The sequence below is a fragment of the Notolepis coatsorum genome (genome assembly GCF_963971535.1).
Source record: "Notolepis coatsorum genome assembly, chromosome: 5".
Lineage (NCBI taxonomy): Eukaryota > Metazoa > Chordata > Actinopteri > Aulopiformes > Paralepididae > Notolepis > Notolepis coatsorum.
This window is the reverse complement of record NC_140169.1, coordinates 205,614,342-205,636,291: the sequence shown is the minus strand read 5'-3', so window position 1 is coordinate 205,636,291 and position 21,950 is coordinate 205,614,342. Positions and strand designations below refer to the sequence as shown.

Genomic DNA, 21,950 nt, shown 5'->3' with positions numbered 1-21,950 from the left:
TCACAGCGATGCCAAGCAGCATGCACTCAGTTGAAAAAAAGTGTCAAAGTGTTCGTGGATGCAGTTGTGCAAAGCCTCCCAGCCACAGAAGCTAGGCTGAGGAGCATACAGGAGAAACAGGGTGTTGACCCTGTCTGTGCAAAGCTCATCAGATACTGTAAAACAGGTTGGCCTGAGAAGCATGACCTCCCACCGGAGTTGGGGACATACTGGCCAGAAAGAGAGAACCTCACACTGGCTGGTGAGCTACTGCTGCGTGGTCAGAGGATCGTGATTCCCCAATGCATCAGACAGGAGGTGCTTAATGACCTGCACGCTGGACATCAAGGAGTTGTCAAGTGCAGAGCAAGAGCACGCCAGTCAGTCTGGTGGCCCGGACTGTCGGTATACATCAATCAGCTGGTGGAAAAGTGTGACACATGTTCACAACACAGGGCAGAACGCAGAGAGCCCTTGGTCCCCACACCAGTGCAAGAAAGGCCCTGGCAGCGGGTCGCTACTGACTTGTTTTTCTGGGAGAAGAAGACTTATATGGTGATTGTGGACTTTTTCTCGCGATATATAGAAGTTGCCCATCTTAAGGTAGCTTCGGCGGAGACAGTCGTGGCTGCGCTGAAAGACGTGTTCAGCCGGCACGGGACCCCGCAGACCCTGGTTTCGGACAATGGGCCCCAATACAGTGGGTTACCCTTCCAGAGCTTTGCGGGTGAGTATGGTTTCACCCATGTGACTAGCAGTCCATGGTATCCGCAGGCAAACGGAGAGGCTGAGTGGGCCGTGGCTACAGTGAAGGGGCTGTGGAAAGGAGGAGGCGACAAGGCAAAGGCGCTGTTGGCATACCGCGCCACGCCCCTGGAGAGCGGTTATTCCCCTGCACAGCTCCTCATGGGGAGACAGATTCGCTCCAACAAACCACAACTCCCAAAGACTCTACTCCCTCGCTGGCCAAACATCAGAGACTTCAGGAAGTCGGAGATGCAGGCAAAAGAGGATCAACAACGTCGCTACAATCTACGTCACGGAGCCCGTCCCTTACCTACGCTGCAGTTGTGGCCAAAATGTGTGGCTCCCAAAGAGAACAGAGGAGGGACTGTCATACAGCAGGCGACAACGCCCAGGTCATACATCGTACAGACGGACGAAGGACAGTTGAGAAGAAATTGTGCTCACCTGCGCACTCTTCAGCAACCTCCTCCACAGGCAACAACACCTGAGATACCTGAGCCTACTGTGGAACAAGATAACTCAGAGACACACCCATACCAGCCAGCTCAAAGTGCCAGTGACATTAGAAATGACAGACATTCTGATAACACCAAAGTGCCCTATGTGACCTCCTCTGGCAGAGTGTCACGTCCTCCAGTTAGATTGGATATGTGAGAGACTGGGGGGGGGGGGGGGGGGGGGGGGGTGAATGACTGTTCGAAAAAGAAAAAAAAAGAGAGAGGAAAGATGATGTGATTTGCATCTGTTCATAATCTCAGTAAGAGATGCAAGACAAGAGTCTTGTTGAGATTATTGTTTGAAAATATTGGATGCCTATTGTGGTGTAATACTTGAAAATATGATGTATTGTTATTAAGGGACTGGGAGATGTTTCTTACTAAAAGGGGAAGATGTCCTGTAAGGGTTTGGCCCGTGTTGCTACACGGACACATTTGTATGCTGCACATTAGTTCCTGACTGACCTAGCATTAAAGAGTCAACGTGATCACATCTCTCCGTCTATTATTATCTGTGAACTAAAGGTATAAGGTTTACACAACACCTTCTACTCAAGATGCACAGTTTATCGGGTCACTTCCTATATGGTCTTGCGTTTGGTCCGATGAGCATTCATACCACAAAAGTACGCACCAGGATTCACTTGGAAGCGAACCGAAACCTATGTTTTCAGGCGGACCAGAGTTTGCTTTTTTGGTCCGCACCAGAGTTTGAATGAGCTTTCACACTACCCCAAATCAAGCGGACTATCAGAGGAAACTAACTCTGGTGCGCTTAAAGCGGACCAAACAGCTCTGGTATGTGAATACAACATTACTTGAGTTGGTTTTCTGAGACCGAGAAGCAGTAAAAGCGTACCGTACGCAAGAGAATGAGCGTGCGCCTCTCTCTCCGGAGAGCAAGTTGTGCTGATCTGTTGTTGTCGCTCCTCTGGTGGTTGAGGGTTTGTTTGTCTATATTATATCGACTTTGGACATGTTCTACAGTAGGTAAGACTTCAGGCTATGGCCCCAGCAGTGTTTTCAGCTAATAACTATAGAGTAGATAGATCTGCAGGCAAATAATTCATACAAAGAAATATTTTTATTTCAGTGTGTTCAAACCTCTGTAACTCTATGACAATAGCACTCAGAGTAATTCTTGTTGTGAAAGAAAATTCAGAGAGTTTCCTTTCAAAAGAGGCCAGACTCAGGTACCCATGTACATGTCGAAATACTTCCCAAAGGTCAGTGAATACCACGACCACAACACCAGAGGGAGTTCCACAAATCATGTTCAACCCAGATTCGGCACAAACAAGGGACTAAACACATTTAGCAATTATGCCACATCAATGTGGAACGCCCTACCCACAGCCGCAGGCCACCGTAAATGTCCAAACCCCTCCTAATGGACAGTCTCCTCCCCACCGTATGTATATATTATCTCCCCACCGTATGTCTATATTTTCTCCCAGCCACCCACCCACCCCCTCCTAATGTATAGTCTCCTCACCATCATATGTATATATTTTCTGTTAGGATCTCTGGGTAACAGTACTGTATTTGCATATCGTATATGTCACAAATGTAACAGTACTATATACCTGTATGTCCCTATGTCATAATTGTCATGATGTCATGTATGTTGTGTATGTCATAAATGTCATTATGAATTGAAAATGGGGGACCCTGATGTAAACAAGACAAACGTCTTTCTCTGGTCTGCATACCCTTAACAATTGTGTGTATTGAGCCGTACTGTATTGTACCCATTCTGCAATCTGTTAAATAAAGTTTTCATTCATTCATTCATTCATTCATTCATTCATTCATTCATTCATTCATTCATTCATTCATTCATTCATTCATTCATTCATTGTGCATCTGCTACAAATGGTTCCAGAATAGCGTCCAATTTACTTTCAGTATGCAATCGACAGGGTTGTACCTGTTGGATAAGAGCTTCTGCTAAATGTTTACAATGTGAATGTAATATAATATATAACCATAGAAAGCGGACCAGTGTGCTTTCTAAAATTCTGTTTGAAGTCCAAACCGGCCAGGGCACAAGTGCGTGACTAGTCGAGGGTTTGCTTTCCCAACCAACAGGACTTCATCTCAGGAGTTGACTGATATAGTTATGGTCATACTACACACACGTAGGAGGCCTACCACACGTAGGAGGTCTAGCCCACGTACACAACGTCTAGGCAGGTTACACCTGGCAGCCTCATCCTCTCTCATCACACCCTGCATCTCTTTCATCAGCCTCCAATGTCTCATAAACATATGTATGTGTGTTATGTGAACAGGTCAGCTGATGAGTTGTATATGGAGTTGACTCGCTGCACGTAGCTGGCGTACGGCTCCACCTCCTCCACCTCCTCAGTCTGAGAAAGACAGAGAATCTATTATCGAAACACACCAAATCACACCAGAACACACCAAATCACACCAGAACACACCAAATCACACCAGAACACACCAAATCACACCAGATCACACCAGAACACACCAAATCACACCAAGAGACACAAAAACACACCAGGACACAACACACTACACACCAGAACACATTAAAACACACCACAACACAACACACTTAAGGTTCGACGGCCCTCATACTCTGAGCTGCGTTTCTCCCGATCATTCAATACATTTGTAGACACTTGAACGTGTCTTGTGGAACTCTGCTGAGATTTTCCTTTTGGGAGGACTGACGTTAGCGGGAGCCGGTTGGGTGTCAGTCTGGTGGTCAGAGGAGCCGGCGCGGAAGTGATTGAAGAGGACACGAAGAAGAGAAAAGTGCACGAGTTCTCGAGAGCAATGACTATGTGCGGACTGCGGACCTATGGAGAATAGCTCCGTATCGAGTAACAAGCTAAAGGCTAATAGTGAACCGGAGAATCAAAGAAACAACGTGATATATTGTAAGTATAGTGTCAAGTCGCGCGCGAGGAAGAAGACGGTCGGCGGTTGGACATGTGTTGACGACGTCAAGCTTGCGTGTAAAGAGTGAGTCGGTGAGTCAGGTTAGCCATCCCGGCTAATAGCTTAGCAAAGTACCTTTGAGTTAGCCTGTTAGCTTAGCGCCCCGTGTCGCCGGCCCAACGTCGAGAGAAAGACTCGTCATGAAGAAACTCTACTGGTCGTCTACTGTATTACACCGGACCACCTACTGACTACTCTACCAACTTTGCCTTTGTGTATCAGGTGACAGTCCCTCGGGACCATTTTATTGTCGAATGGGCACAGACATTATGTATTATGCATGCTTTGAGCCAGCCACGGCTGTAGATACAGACTACTTACCGTGGCTCAGACATTGTGTATGTGGGTCCTCACAAGCCGTGGCTGTAGACTCTTATTTGTGAGTGAGTTCATTAAAGGTGCATTCCACACCTCAAGTCGTTGGAAATGATCACCTTTTGTTTTGTACATGCTCAGGACTGAGCGAAGGGGCCGTTCTGTTTTTGGCCACCACGTCGGCTAGCCACGACCCAGCTCTGAAACGGGGGATTGATATTTTAAGGTGCCGGCTTAGTTATAAGCAAATGTTCTTAAAAGTGTGGGCGCACTTAAGATTTGTGTACTGCAATTTATTACCAGCGGGTTTAAGCTGTGAAGTGTATGTTGGGAAAAGGGAGAGCAATTGGGGACTCTTGGGTTGAGAGGTGATTTACCGGGCGGGCGCTAGAGGTAAGGGGAGGCGCAGTGTTTAAAGGGAATGTCAACCAGTAATGTAACATGCACTGTTACTGTTGTGCCGACCTTGCACTATACAGTCAAATAAAAGCTATAATTGGATGTTTGCTTGTGTTGTTTCACTTGTATAAGGGAATTACTTACCTCAGTGAAATAACTGTGACCAAGAATATTGTGATAAATTATTTGGGGAATTTAAAGGGGCCATACACTAATTTGTAAGTCTCAACAGATGAAAGGTACGTTACTATTTTGGGGGGGAAACTGTTTTGTCCATTACTTCCACTGGGTGTGGGGGTGTGTCACATACTAGACGGGATGCTGTTGTTGGGGGGAAATACAGTGTGCTAATGAGTATTTGTCACTAAAGAGCAGTTGATGCCTACTGTAAAACTTTCTAGGTTTGTAAATCCTAAAGCCCCACTAACCGCATCCATAGACTCTGCAAAAGAGACCAGACTCATGCATGTGCTATAAGTATAAAATATAATAAATCTCGAATTACTTTGGGTATGCACTCGTCAAAAACTAAAATAGCCCCATTTTTAACTAGAGGTTAATGTGTTGTGGTGTGTTTTAATGTGTTGTGTTGTGGTGTGTTTTAATGTGTTGTGGTGTGTTTTAATGTGTTGTGGTGTATTTAATGTGTTGTGTTGTGTTACAGTCCTGCACATTTTGTATAAAACACCTGTCATACCCATAGTCATTTGCGATTGAAAGGCGGCAAATTCAACTTTCCAACAATGTATTGGTTAATCGGCGAAAACGCAGCCCGGAGCCGACAGACGAGAGCAAAGTGCTGCAACGTTGCCATCGGGCCGTCCGATGCTTAAGAGGTTAAAACACACCACAACACATTAAAACACACCACAACACATTAAAACACACCACAACACATTAAAACACACCACAACACATTGGAGGAAGGAAAGCACAACAAATTATGTTTTTCCCCTTCACCTCTAGTTTAGAATATACAGTATGTCATAGGCCTATACATATAGTATATATAGTATAGTCACCAGGGCCCTCATTTATCAACAACTCTTAGAAAGTGTTCTATTTTCGTTCTTAACACATTCCCTGCCATGACTTATATCCAGCCAGTCTGCCACCACTCTAAGCCTATGGAGATGTTCACCTTCTTTGCAGGGCTATAACTTTTTTAATTGTATTGCTAAATTGACATTACTATGGCCCATTCAACATCGATTATCTATCGTTCAGGATGTAGGAATGTTATACTTTTTCATTCAAACATTCATACAAAAATAGCTTCTAGAATATAAGTATGTTTTTATCGTTTTCTGCAGTAATTCCTAGGACGTGAGTTATAGGCCTATATAGATTATCGATTGCCGTTTATTCCCGATACACGCTATATTAAAAAATTCAACTGTATATGATCCTATACGTTATGTGTCATCATGTGCGGAGGAAAGGGGGGGGGGGGCGTCAGTGTCCTCTTACCGTTCGCCAACGAGACTGGAGGAAAAAGATCCCACTTATTTGACGTCGATCTCCTAGATCCATTTCCGGTTTGTACGGCGCAATAAACGCCCAAATCATATCGATTATTGAGTTATGGCAGCGATCCATATGCACGCCAGTGTATGTCTGGAACAATATGTGACTGCCGGACGGATTTCCCAGATGCACCGATTGCCACTTCCGGTTGCAACTCGCCCGATCATCCACCCGGCGGTGGTATTGAGGCGTTGCAATATTGTGCAGAGTCCCACTGTATCACCAGAGGCTGGGTGGCTGAATTATGAATGCCATGGCGAAAAAATTTAATATGATATCAATATCGCTGTACAGCGTGGTTTGGCAGACAACGCATGGCAGGCAATAACGCTGTACAGCGTGAACGGCGGTGGATGTGTTAAGCACAGAATTTAGAATGTGTGTATGTACAGAAAAATCTGGATTCATCACACGTGCGTAGACGTGTCCCACGCACACCTGCAAGTACTCTGTGTTGATAAATATCACTTGATCTACGCTCCACGCTCGTGCATTTGCATATAGAACCGCCCGTAATTAACCATATATGGTAATGAACACCCCCATGAAATGTGGACAAGTGGACTAAGCCGAGCGAACGCCTGGGAGAAATACGCGACAGGCTGACAGACATGTACACGGTGATGCCGGAAACAGTCGGATATGATTATTTTTTTTTTTTATCCACTTTTTTTCTCCCATTTTCTATATTTTTCTCCCATCCCAATTTCGTATCATCCAATTCAACCCTCCCCTGTCACGAACGCTGTTTCTTGCCTCCCACAAGCCGGCTGCAATGTGGACTAAGTCATACATAGCACAAGTCCCCTCCGGTACTTGAGGTAACAGCAGTCGCATCTTTTCACCTGCGCAGCTCGATCTCTCAGTGGCGAGGAGTAACGCGTGGGAGGCTCACGCTGCCCCCGACACTTCCTGATTCCACTGCGCAGGCGCACCAACCGACCTGTAGGAGTCACTGTCCACAACGCCCGATCCCCACCCATCAGTTTCCCACCCCCTAATATGGCCAATGTGTATTAGTACGGACGACCAGCTAAACTGAAAGCAAATGTGGAGCGCTGGGCTCGAACAGCCGAGCCTAGCGTCTCCAGATTTCGTGGCGAGCGCCTTGCCCACTACGCCACGTAGCCGCCCAGTCGGATATGATATCTATTAACTTCCTAAAGACCATTGCTGCCTGGGCAGCGCAAACACTAATAAAAACCGTTAACCACTGTTTGCCATTGGTGTCATTAATAACCATGCTGGAATATGACTGCTTTTTCTTCGTTTCGTTTTGATTAATACCCAGGGATTAAAGTTCTCTGTCAATTTCATTCCGAATCGCGACGGATTTCCCGTACATTTTCTACCTGCATATGATTTGTAGAGGCATACAATCTATTTTGATGTCGGTATTAGGTAGCCTATATAAACAATAATACGAGAGCATATACAAGAACCTTTCTATTCACATAACTGCATTTGTGATGGAGCTTTGACAGCTACATGAGTGGTACAGTAACAGTCTATTGCTCGATCCATCTCCAATATCACGATGGACCGTGCCAGTGGCCAAGGCCCGAGGGTGGAGAGGACTTGAATGTGCATGGGGATGGCATTTGTGCGTTTTGTTCCATGCTCCAATTTCTGTCTTAAATTGCTGTACAAATGAAGGATGTGTCTCGGGTATAGCGGACTCTAGTTCATATTTTTTATGTTCTCTCTGCAATTAGACTGCCCCTCATTCATTCATTCATTCCTATCTGCTATCTCTGAAAACAGTTCCCCGCGAGTGCAGTCAGTGCACCCCATTTATTCCGATAACCCTATATATAAACCATGCTGCATTCATTCGGAAAGAAAGACTTATTCCAAATGCTATATTTATAGGGTTTGACAATAATTACACTACTGTCGCTATATTACAATGAACTATAATGAATTACGGGTCATACTACAGAACACACCAGTGTTGAAGCTAATGCACGGAAGCTTATTTCCGCTTTGCAATAATAATATTCTACCACCGGGGGCCAGGTACGCACGTAAATATACGCACAAAGTCAAGCACACGTTCAAATTGATAAGTCACACACTTTGCCTAGAAATTATTGTACGCACGGGTTACGCACATATCTGTGCGTACGCTCCATTGATAAATGAGGGCCCATGATTCTTACCGGTGGAGATTTAGACTCTGATGGTGTGGAGATAGAGCTCTGCCAGCAAGGCCTGTCAATCACAGCAAACAACAACATCATATCAGAGTCACTCGACAAGGCCTGTCAATCACAGCAAACAACGTCATATCAGAGTCACTCGACAGTAACTAGCTTCATGAGTAGTATTTTCCATCAGTCACTCCATCAGTATGAATGGATATGCATACCTGAGTAAGATGAGGGTTTTACGTGTGAAGAACAGAACAGCCAGGAGAGCCACGAGGGCGGTGACGACAAGGCCAGAGATCAGAAGAGGCACCCAGGGAACACGGGCTGCTGAAGAACACAAAGAACATGTTAATTAACCTTCTCACCAACTAGACACAGTAGCTGGTGGAGTCAGAGTCACACCAGCCAGATTGACTATACCCTCCACAATGTGTTGAGTTCAGTTCCTCTGAGTTAAAACAAACTCTTTGCATCTTCACCTTGTTTGTTTCCATTCTATATTTAAAAGAATAGGCCCTTTTCACGGCAGCCATTTTGACATGCCGTTGCAGGGTAAACATAAGTGTAGTTAATAACATTAATTAGGGTTCCATTCTGTTCAGGCGTGTGGGAACCATTTCAGTGAGACTATAACAGTCACACATGTGACTATTATATTTTGTGTTATTATTTGGTTGCAGTGCCATGTTTGGTCACCAAGTGGCGGTCCTTGTTTGTACTTGATTGAGCAGGTTTAACTTGAGCCAGTGACTCACTTCACTTCCTGTCTACCTGCCATCTGGCACAACATTAACTTGTCCACCAGTAACCATTTGGCTTGTGTCTGTGAATCGATACAGTATATCAATGTACATGTATGTTGAGAGATAGAGTCGTATGACCACTGTTTACATTTGAAACAGTGACATCATCTGACTAGCTCTTTGACATGACATGACAAAATGGCCACTGTGAAAAGGGCCTATAGTACGGGTGCTATTATCACTGTCACCTCTTGTGATTTCTACTATCTTTGTTTGCTCCACTTTCCAGTAGGAGTGGCCAAGTGCACAGGTCAAATTGCCCCTAGCAACAGCCTCTGGCACAACCAGCCAGCTTGTCACTGTGTAGGACCCGTCTTGGTCTTTTTGAGTTCTCTGGGCAGGTTTAGACGTAAAGTTCTCCGAGTTCCTCCAGGTGATGGTTGCAGCAGGTTTCCCTCCTTCAGCTGAACACACAGCCACCAGCCGGTCGTCCTCCCACTCCAACCAGGCTGAGAACCTGGGAGGAACTGGGCAGGAATACAGAAGACATCATTTTGGTTTATAATTATTTAACAAAACTGTACAGAAATAGAGGGAAAGTGTTATTATGATTCAACAGGACTTGAAATACATAATAGAACGTCATCATAGTGGTCTTATTATTATTCAACATATTCTCAAAGCCTCTCAAAGTGAGAGTACTGATCTAGAATCAGCTTCAGTCTCTTAGTTTGAATAAAGCATCACTGGTCACCAGTGTTGGGACTAACGCGTTACAAAGTAACGCGTTACAGAAACGAAGTTACTTTTTGCCGCAACTAGTACTCTAACGCATTACTTTTGAAATTCAGTAACGCTACTTACGTTACTGAATGGTTCGTCACTGCGTTATTTGCGTTATATACGGCGTAGATTGATAGCGAGCGGTAGTGATTATTATTATTATTATTATCCTCATCCCCACCCGCGTAGAATGATACGAGGCGAGTCTGGCCACTGGCCAATCAGAAGTGCGCAACAAATGCGGCTACGGAAAGAAATAGACCCTCTCTATTGTAAACAAAACAAACGCTCGCTATGAATCTACATACAAAGAATGCAGTAACAAACTAACAAACCATTTAGCAACTACTTGGAGAGATAATTAATATACAACATGGAAACGAGATAAAGAACATGTTTGAGGCGCTGCTGGAGTCAACTGGACTAACGTAACGTTACTACATCTCAACCACCGCAGACTTTGGTGAGTGAAACTCAAGTTGATCAACGGATATTGACTGTACGAAATCTGCCAGGGAATCTCATATAATACTAACCAAACAATATAAATATAGTCCTTTCATGCACAATTGATATCCTAACTATTCTAACGTTGCAATGCTTTGATTGATATCTTAAACAACGTTGCAACTTGCAAGATGGTGAATGAATGAATGAATGAAAACTTTATTTAACAGATTGCAGAATGGGTACAATACAGTACGGCTCAATACATACAATTGTTAAGGGGATGCAGACCAGAGAAAGACGTTTGTCTTGTTTCCATCAGGGTCCCCCATTTTCAATTCATATAGACATTTATGACATACACAACATACATGACATTTATGGCATAGGGACATATAAGTATTTAGTACTGATACATTTGTGACATAAACGGTATTCAAATATACAGTACTGTTACCGCTAGCTTTGGGTAGGGCGTTCCACATTGTTGTGGCATAATTGCGAAACGTGTTTAGTCCCTTGTTTGAGCCGAATCTGGGTTTTACATGATTTGTTGAGCTTCCTCTGGTGTAGTGGTTGTGGTATTCACTGACCTTTGGGAAGTATTTTGACATGTACATGGGTACCCCGGTCGTATAGTGTATCTTGTAGACCAGGCCCATTGCAAGTTGCTGTACTCTGTCGTCTACTCTAAGCCATCCTAGGTTGTCAAAGTGGGCAGGGGTGAGGTGGGTTCTGGGGTTCAGGTCAAGTAGTAGTCTGACCAGTTTGTTTTGTGATGTTTGTAATTTTGTTTTAAGCGCCTTTGAGGTGCTTTGGTACCATGAGGTGCAAGCATAGTCGTAGTACCCTTGAATTATAATGGTTATAATGAAACGCTCCGGCGACATCAAGGCTGTTCCTTCAACCGGCGCACTTCTTATTATATGACTCGGGACAACATTTGTTTGTGTCAGATTTGTGTTTGTATCTAGACCACATTGCTTAGCAGAGTTCGGTGATGTGAATGGAAACTGTCAAGTTGATCAACCGATTTTGAGTACTATAGGGCATGGGACTCGGGAGCAATCTTTTTTTTTTAATCTTTTTTTTAAATAACTAAATAGTTACTTTTCACAGTAACTCATTACTTTTGGGTGTAAGTAACTAGTACAGTAACGAAGTTACTTTGAAATGAAGTAACTAGTAAAGTAACTGAGTTACTATTTTTCAGTAACTAGCACAACACTGCTGGTCACTGACCCAGCCCAGATCAGCACTCCTGCTTTGGTAAGGTTTGGGAATATGGGAAACTGGATAGGAATAGAGGAAAAAAGTAATATGTCTTATCTGAGTTCAGCTATCATGGTTCAGCTATCACGGTTCAGCTAGCACGGTTCAGCTATCAAGTAGTCCTGGGCGATATATCGTGAACCTCGATTCGATCGATATTTTATTAATGCTCGATATGGAAAGGGCAACATCGAGTTTTATTTTCTAAACTACTTCAAAGATTTCGTTGCTCTTGCTTTTCATTTTCTGCGGCAGCGCTCCACCCCTGCCTCTGAGTAGCTCTTGCAGGCGAACATGGCGGAGAAAGAGAAAGATGCGAGCGGGACCAAATTAGTTCCAAAATAGGACACGTAACGTGTATCAATTTGCAACTCGTATCTCGGTTCTAATGTTTTCATTCGTTTTCGGAATCCTTCTTTTTCCACTGTATAAATGGGAATCATGTCCTTGGCTATATGGAATGAGATTGCTGACGTTATCTCTCTCCATTTGGTACTCGTCCTCTCATAATGGGAGGAGCTGAACATAGAGTCTGTTATGGCGCTTTTCCACTGCATGGTACCTACTCGACTCTACTCTCTACACAGCTCAAGACCTATTTTTATACTCTTGCTTTTAGCTGATTTTAAAATCCCAATAATTTTTTTTATTTTTTATTATTTGTTTCTGTGACTTTGACATGCCAGCACTGTCACTCACCTATAAGGAAACAACCCCTCAAAACGTACAGAAGGCCTCTCATATCTGTACTCTCTGTCCCTGACATGCTGCGCGGTCAGTCTCATCGGGCCAGCAGTGTCACTCACCTACAAGGAGGCAATTCCTCAAAACTGACTGTTCTATTGTATTCACAAAATATGCTTACTTCATATGCCTACCACATGTATCTATTGCTATGTTCGCCCATCACAATCACGCGTGCAGTCTAACGCCTTTCCCGTCTCCCTGTATCCCTGTGAGTGGCTGTCCTGGAGTGATGACCGGAGTGCTGGACGTCCCGTGATGACACCCACCCAGGATGCGATCCCCCTCTGCGTGCCCCCCTGTCTCCCTATCTCCGGCCGGAGTGATGACTGGAGAGCTGGACATCCCGTGATGACACCCACCCAGGATGCAACCCCCCTCTGCGTGCCCCCCTGTCTCCCAATCTCCGGCTGTCTCGTAGTGATGACCGGAATGTTCGACGTCCCGTGATGACCGGGAGGATGTGACCCTCTCTGCGTCGCCTCCTGTCTCCCTGTCTTCGGCTGTCTCGGAGTGATGACCAGAGTGTAGAACGTCTGTTAAGTTGTTATCACTATCAGCTCTATATTTAATTTTTCAAAATGTTTAGTTGCTATCGCATGCACTCATCTGTGTTTCACTACACACATGGGTGCATGCTTACCAGCTGTTCGCCTGTTTTTAATGCAACATTAATATCACCGACATCTACTGTAAGAAGGGAGATCCCCCCTTGAATTGGCCCTTTTAAGGTTTCTCTCCTCCACATTGCCTGTGGTGCATTTTTTCCTATTGTTAGGTTTTAGTGAGTTTTTCCTTACCTTTGCGTGGGGTACGTCTGGGAGTGTTGCATGCATTTATTATTTATTTTGAGTTTATGGACCTTATGGTATTCTTGTTTTTTCTTCTTGGCTTGTTTAAAGAAGACATGTCTCTGTTAAAGCCCAACCTCCAGGTTAAACCCTACTGATCAATTATGGGTAGTTTACATCATTGGTATATAATTTCATTATTTATTTTTTTCCATTTGACACCGGAAATGCCACTCTGAAAGAGTTAAAAAGGTCCATGCACGAATAACATGCACACGCGAATCAAAAAAGCTTATCAAACGCCGACGTCACTACAGGTGCATATTAATGAGCCGAATCTAAAAGCTAGCACGGCCGTGACGTCACTTCAGGAAATGCCTTGCCCGTCCGGGTCATAGTACTAGTTCAATGGTGGCCCACTCGGTGCATCACAGTTAGCCTATATAGCTCCGCCGTCCCTGCCTATGGTACCTGCTGCCTACAGTCGGGACCACTACACTGACGTTAGCCTATGGTTCTCTCCTCTTTGTGTGCCCCCGTCCTTGCGGGTGTCCTGCGGAGGAGCTTGTGGACGCGACAACAGCGGCGGCCGTTGTTAGCTCATAGCTATCGTGTACCACTAGCCTTTACGGGCTCGAACACCCTACAGGCTGCCACCATTGTCGCCGTTGTCGCGTCCATGGGCCCCCCGGCAGGGTACCCGTGGGGACGGGGTGTACAGAGAGGAGAGAACCATTTTGGGTCGGCCGTTCATGCCGGCCAGCGAGCCGGATGTCGGGATATTTTGTTAGCACAATAGCTACCAAGCTAAGCTATGTTAGCTACTAACGTTATAAACACAATATGTGTACAATGACACAATGATTTACATTATTACAAATATGGTAACGTGGTTGTGGCTTTAGAGATGGGTGGCTATAATCACGGAGCAATAGTGTTAGGTGAAACAGATACATTTTCATTCGGCTAGTAGTAGCAAGCATAATCAGTGCCTGCCACTAGCTGTGTGTGACTCTCAGCGCCCCCTGGTGAGCCCCCTGGTGCCCTGCACCTGTTGTGACGATCATTTCGATTACACACGCACGTTATGAACCATTGATTAAAATATGCATGTGCGTGGTGATTGTGTTGGGCAGACAAAATGTTTGATAAAAACGCTAAAACTGGGTCAATTTCAATACTTTTTTTTCCATTCTTCATGAAAGTCACTGTTGGCCTAGTCCACATTGTTTATTGAACAAAAATACAACGTGAAGGTTGACCTTTAAGCACTTTGAGTTGCACTCTGTGTATGAAAGGTGCTATATAAATGAAGATTATTATTACTCTGCCTTTTCGGTTTTCCATTGCCGAAATTTTGCGGATGGTACCTGGTACTTTTTTTAGTACCTGCTTTGTCAAGGTTCTAAGCAGGTAGAAGAGTGTTGAGAGTCACAGCCATCGTGACCCCGCAATTGCCATCTCGTCCCCCCGTACAGACGCTATTAAGACAGTGGAAAATGACCGAACAAGATGACAGATGGGGTGTTGAGAGTCACAGCCAACTAGTGACACTTGTTATTATGACATCCTGTTCTCTCTGACAATTGTAGGATATAAAGGTTTAAGCATATGTTTATTGTATATATCTGTTTTAAATCTAGGCATATGTTACTGTATGTGTCTATATGTGGTATGTATTCATATATATATATATATATATATGTGTATATGTATATATATGCATATATGTATATATGTATATATATACTGTGCGCTTTGCACGAGTATCTATGTCTGGCCTGGGCTGCACAGTCGGAATACAAGAGAAGAGGCCTGTGCAGCACAGAATGCAGGAATGTGGTCACAGAGCGTTTGACCTTGACAGTGGGTGAATCTCTGCCTGCAGAGAAAGCCGGGACCCGTAGAGGCAGATGGAATTCTAGGGGCTTTCCCAGCACAAAGAAATCTATTACTCTCTCTCAGTTACAGTAACAACTAGAAAAGGAGGAGTTCATCTTTACTGAATGTGTTATGTGTTATACGTTGATTGGCTGGTAGAATGACATCACTATGACATCACTGTATTTAGACCAATAGTAAAGAGGTCTTGATATGATGCAGGGCCTGTATGTTTTACTTCAGACACCATTCTTATAGCGACAGATACCGTTGAGCGGTGTATTGGAACGGGATCTGTCAAGTTTTCAGGGTGGCGTCCCTAGGACAAGACATATTTTTTTAGATCTCTAAATGACAAAGAGAGTTTTTGCTATGCTAGAGAAGAGATGTTTTGTTTTATACTTCTTTTAACTGAATTGGACATTTCCAATGCAGTCTCTTTTGTAACCTGCTTTTTCTAATTAAAAAGAACTTTGTTATAATACCTATTGAATTCATGGACTGCTTTCTACCGCAATGGGTCACGACGCTGGCCTCGCCCTGCTCTCGTCTGAAGGTAAAGGTATAGCTATAACTGGAAGCCATGCAGATTGAATCAATTGCTGGTTACTGCTTTTCAGCTAAAGATTATATAGAGGATATTATATATATATATATACTATTGACAGTAGTAATGCTTAGTTTCACTGTTTGTTGTTTGCAAGCACCGGTAGCCACTGTGTTCGACGGGCTCCATTGGGTTTGTGGGGAACTGAGAGTCTCGCCACTGCAGGGCCGGACGATCGGTGGCCTCGGACTGATGGACCTGTCAAACTGATAAGGGGTTATGGGGCTTGCAAATGATTGTTAGTACGCTAATATTACACTAATAGCAGTAGTAATACTTATTAAAAGAGTAGTAATATCATCAGGCTTTCAAATGAGTAGCATTACAGGCCTTTCGTAAAATGATGATAATAATGATGATAATGATAATAATAATATTATTGTTATTATAGGCAATAAGAGTTCTCCCAGACTAAAAAATATACATTCTGTGTATTCTGCCTCATTTATTGATAAAACAAAACCAACAACAACACAATTTACCACTAAGAACAAAGAGTTTAGTCTCACAAAAAGATTGCAATGATTTTGTTAGCTTTTGTGCTAATGTGAGGCTACCACTTATCGATAATTATCGATAACTGCGTGAAATCAATGAGTGGCATCACTCAGTCTCACATTTTTGCATGTGTAATTTTCTTTTTATAATAAATAAATAAAAAATTATACTTCATAGTATTCAAGTTCATACTATACTAAAATACTAGGTCTTGTGGCATGTTTTAGTTAAAACATCCCCATTTCATGTAAATTCAGTAGAATTGCAACTCTGCACTATATATGCATTCAATATGCAGTGCACTCCTCCATCACATCCAGAGACCACCGACTATAAAATGAGATGGATCACTGTGGTAGTTTTGAATGGGGAAATCTATAACACTAAAGATGGTGGCAACAACAAAGAATTGCTGCAAAATAAACATAAATTTGTTGTTTAAATAATAATAATTAAAAAAAATATAACTTTTTTTTATACTAATAAAAATATCTATATTTATCGATAATGTTGTCCCGATTTATCGATTCTTCCAAATGGCATATCGTCTCAGCCTTAATGTGACTGAGATTTCCCATTATAACCGTTAGCATTGCGGCTAGTGTACATATTAAGGCACTGGTTTCATAGATAGCTTTGATATGTGTGTCTGTGTGTGTGTCGCGTTTAAGCATTACATCACGCACAGGAGTGGATTGTGAAAATTAGACCATGCCTAGGGGTGGTCGTTAGACCCCCCTAGGCATGGTCTAATTTTCACAATCCACGACTACAAGTGGTGTAATGCTTTTATACAACTGGCATATTCATCCAACCTTATTGCTAGACAATAAACACACATTAATTGAAGATTTTTTGAAAAAACCATCCGCCAAAAAAAGTAGTTCCCAAAAAAGAAAAAAAGAGAAGTTGCCTCCATGTGGAAGCAGCTCGGAAGTGCATCCAACTGTTCTCAGTAGGACATCCAACAAACTAACACATCCAACTGTCTCTCAACTAAGACATCCAACAAACTAACACATCCAACTGTCTTTCAACTAAGACATCCAACAAACTAACACATCCAACTGTCTTTCAACTAAGACATCCAACAAACTAACACATCCAACTGTCTTTCAACTAAGACATCCAACAAACTAACACATCCAACTGTCTTTCACCTAGACATCCAACAAACTAACACATCCAACTTTTCTTTAGTTTTTAACCTACTTTCTATAGAAATTCATTCTTAGATGCTTCTATAGAAAGTAGGTAAAACAAATTAAAAAAAGTTTTCTTTGCCCTATAGGGAAAAAAAGTTTTCTTCGCCCTATTTAAAAAAAAAATGTAACCTACTTTCTATAGAAGCAGATTGAAAAGTAGGTAAAAAAATTGCAATTAATCAATCAATCAATCAATTTGCGCGATTTTTATTTTGTTCCACAATGACTCATGACCCATCAATTACATCATCCAACATTGTTTAAGCAACTAAGACATTCGCCGTGACAGAATCGTTTTCCATTTAGTCGTTATGACGCTATCAACATATCCATTCAGTCCACCCTCACTTAAAACAGCGCACCTCCCAGTTGCTTCTATAGAAAAAATAAAAATAAAAAAATTTGCAATTAATCAATCAATCAATTTGCGCAATTTTTATTTTGTTCCACAATGACTCATGACCCATCAATTACATCATCCAACATTGTTTAAAGAACTAAGACATTCGCCGTGACAGAATCGGTTTTTATTTAGTCGTTATGACGCTATCAACATATCCATTTGTAAAGATTATTGTCCGCCATCTTGTTTTTTCCTACAAAGTCGCACGGCGGAGTGATAGTAATTCGGTTGTGGGCGGGTCCTGGGACCAAGAGCGTGGGATTATGAAAAATAAATACGTGTAAATTGACTGTTTCAGCCAATCAGAATCGAGACATTTGCATGCCGTTGTATAATGAAGGTGACGTCACGGCACCCTATGACGACCAGCTACAGTGACGGGGGGTGGGGGGGGGGGGTTACTACCTGCAGTGGAAAAGGAACGAAGTACAAGAAAGGTACCAATAGCGAGTAGAGACAAGTCAAGTAGTTACCATGCAGTGGAAAAGCGGCATTAGTGAAGTTTGTTTGGCTGAAGTTACTGGAGCGGCGCGATACATTCAAGAGTTATTTTGCACAAATTAATGAGCTATTTGAAATATTGTAAATCAAATTTAGGCCATATCGCCCAGCACTACTATCAAGGTTCAGCAATCATGGTTCAGCTATCATAGCTCAGCTATCATGTGCAGTATTCTGTGTTATTAATGCAATTGCCGAATTTCTATCAGCATGTGACCTGTCCCACCAGAGGCGAGAACATATTAGACCATGTATACTCGCAATTTAAGAATGGGTACAAGTCACAGGCTCTTAGTCCATTCGGTAAAAGCGATCACGCCGCCATCTTTCTTTTGCCAAAGTACAAACAAAGTCTCAAGCGAACGCCGGTGGTCTCGCGAGAGGTTAAGCGTTGGGCTGTGACGTCAGAGGAGTCACTCCAAGCTGCACTTGAATGCACAGACTGGAGTGTATTCCGTGATAACACAGCCAATATTAACGAATACACCGAAACGGTAATTGACTATGTCTGTACTCTGGTAGAAGAAACAATCCCCTCCACCAAAATTAAAATCTACCCAAATCAAAAGCCCTGGGTAGACAAATCCGTCCGTGAGGCTCTGAAAGTGCGCACATCAGCATACAACACCGGGCTGGTGACAGGCAACATGGAAGAACACAAGATGGCAAGATACAACGTCAGGAGAGCAGTAATAGAGGCAAAACGGCGTTACAGGGATAAAGTTGAACTTCAGTTTGAACAGGCTGACTCTAGAGGCATGTGGCAGGGCCTCAGAACAATGACAGACTACAAAGGCACCCCCCTCAAACTGAACAGTGACATCTCCTTAGCAAATGATCTCAATTCCTTCTATGCGAGGTTTGAGGCTGTGAATAACAACACCAGCCTACAAACCACGGCAATGGGGGGGGGGGGGGGGGGTCTGCTGATGGAGACTCAGTGTTCAGGGTAACAGAGCATGAGGTGAGACGGATCATTAAAAAAGTGAATATCAGGAAGGCAGCAGGACCGGACGGCATCCCCGGCCGCGTCCTAAAAGTCTGTGCCGACCAACTGGCCCCGGTATTCACTGACATCTTCAACCTGTCCTTGGAACAGGCTGTCATCCCCACCTGTCTGAAGAAGTCCACCATCATCCCTGTACCCAAAAAATCTACGCCCGCTTGCCTCAACGACTACCGCCCTGTAGCCCTCACCTCCATAGCCATGAAGTGCTTTGAGAAGCTAGTGAAGGGCTACATCTGTTCCTCCCTCCCCATCAACCTGGACCCTCTGCAATTTGCATATCGCCCCAACAGGTCCACGGAGGACGCCATAGCCCATGTGCTGCACACAGCAGCATCACACCTGGACAAGAGGCAGGGGAACTATGTGAGAATGCTGTTCATCGACTACAGCTCAGCATTCAATACCATAGTCCCCTCCAAACTCATAGCCAAGCTCAGGGACCTGGGCTTGAACTATGACCTCTGCCAGTGGGTCTTGGACTTCCTGACGGGCAGACCCCAGGTGGTAAGAGCCGGCAACTGCACCTCCTCATTCATCACGCTCAACATAGGGGCCCCCCAGGGCTGTGTTCTGAGCCCCCTCCTCTACTCCCTGTACACACATGACTGCGTAGCACAGCGGAACAACAACACCATCATCAAATTTGTGATGACACAGTAGTGGTGGGCCTGATCTCTGCCAACGACGAAAGGGCCTACCTGGAAGAGGTAGAGAACCTGTCACAGTGGTGTCAGGAGAACTGCCTCTCCCTGAACGTCAGCAAAACAAAAGAGATGATTGTGGACTTCAGGAGGTCGGGGGTCAAGGACTACAGCCCCCTCGGCATCGACGGGGCACCGGTTGAGAGAGTGAACAGTTTCAAGTACCTCGGAGCCCACATATCCGAGGACTTGACATGGACCACACACATTGACAGTGTTGTGAAGAAGGCACGACAACGCCTCTACTTCCTCAGGCGCCTAAGGAAGTTCCAAGTCAGTCAGAAGATCCTTAGGAACTTCTACTCATGTACAATAGAGAGCATCCTGACCGGCAACATCACCTCCTGGTTTGGGAATAGCACTGCACAAAACCGTAGCAGACTACAAAGAGTGACACGTTCAGCCGAACGCACAATTGGAGGGGGGCTTCCCACCCTCCAGAACATTTACAACAAGCGGTGCAAGGGGAAGGCTAAGAGAATTATTAAGGACTCGAGCCACCCGAACAACTGCCTCTTTGAACTGCTGCGGTCAGGCAAGCGATACCGGAGTCTTAAGGCGAGCACAGAAAGACTCAGAAGAAGCTTCTATCCCCAGGCCATCAGGCTGCTAAACGAACAATAAACACTATGCAACAACCATCAAATGCACACAGCACACACACCCACACGCACACACTCACTCAAACAAACAACACACTGCAGCACCCACTCTCCACACTTTAGATCACACAAACACACTTTACACTTTATATTTATTGATAAAGGATTTGCACTACAACTCGTACACCTACTGTGAATTGTACCTAAATTGCACCTCGTCCCATTTCTGCCTTGCACTATATAGTATTGTATATTAGTACACTGCACAGTATTGTATATTGTATGGTAACTACGTCTATTCTGCATCGAACATTGTACATATGTCTAAACTGAACACTGTGACCTCATTTTTTTACTTCTAATTTTACTATGTTATTTTATTTCATACTTATCTTGTCTTGCACAGTCTCTGGAGCGTAACAGTAAGAAGCATTTTGTATAAAAGTATTCTGTACTTCTGTATGACAAATATTAAAGAAACTTGAACTTGAAACTTGAATGGTCACTGCATTATTTTCCAAATGTTGTAAAACACAATTAAAATCAGTGTTAGTATTTATCCCAGAGAATGCAGGGTGTTACCTGTGGCAGAAACATAGAAGTGTATGGTGTTGGCTCCTCCCCTGTAAACCGCCTCACACTTGTAGAACCCCTCGTCCTCCTTTGAGAAGTTTGAGATCTGGAGGTAGGATTCACCTCTGGTGCTGTTGTGGAGAGCCTTGCCACGACAAGAGTTCTCACTCGGCCCTTCATTGCTAGAGGCTATCCGACAACGTCTTCCATGCAGATCTACGTTCCAGATAATGTACATCATCTCGCTCCAAGTTTTATCGGTGCATTGCAGATTAACATCACTCCCCACGTTGACAGTTTTGTTTCTGGAAACTGAACCAAAAAAAAGAAACTTTTATAAGCCAATACAATGTGTTGGAAAACCAGAGGATGTGTATGTTATGGTAGAATATGTTATGCCGTCAAACAGCTACCTCTAGGTTAAAGAGCCCTGGTTGGTATTGTGCTTTTTTCCGCATTTTCTTTGTTTTGGTCTGATGTGTGGGTTGGAGTTTAGCTACTTATTATAGTTTAAGTTTCAGGTTTACTCAGGGACATGGGTAAACACATGAATGCACATGAATCACCATTTCCTGTTTCCACATCAATGCAAGTCTTTCA

The 21,950-nt window shown here is 43.7% G+C and overlaps 1 protein-coding gene across 1 annotated transcript; it reads right to left on the bottom strand.

Annotated features, from left to right (window-relative positions):
- Nucleotides 1-3,269: 3,269 nt before the first annotated feature.
- On the bottom strand, nt 3,270-21,591 carry LOC311228522 (cell surface glycoprotein CD200 receptor 1-A; the record flags this gene model as incomplete). The annotated part of the gene is made up of 5 exons (XM_084314424.1): nt 3,270-3,595; nt 8,600-8,651; nt 8,809-8,917; nt 9,582-9,860; nt 21,360-21,591. The coding sequence occupies 5 exons, from the start codon at nt 21,589-21,591 to the stop codon at nt 3,506-3,508; spliced, it is 762 nt and encodes a 253-aa protein (XP_084170550.1). The 3' UTR covers nt 3,270-3,505.
- Nucleotides 21,592-21,950: the final 359 nt, after the last annotated feature.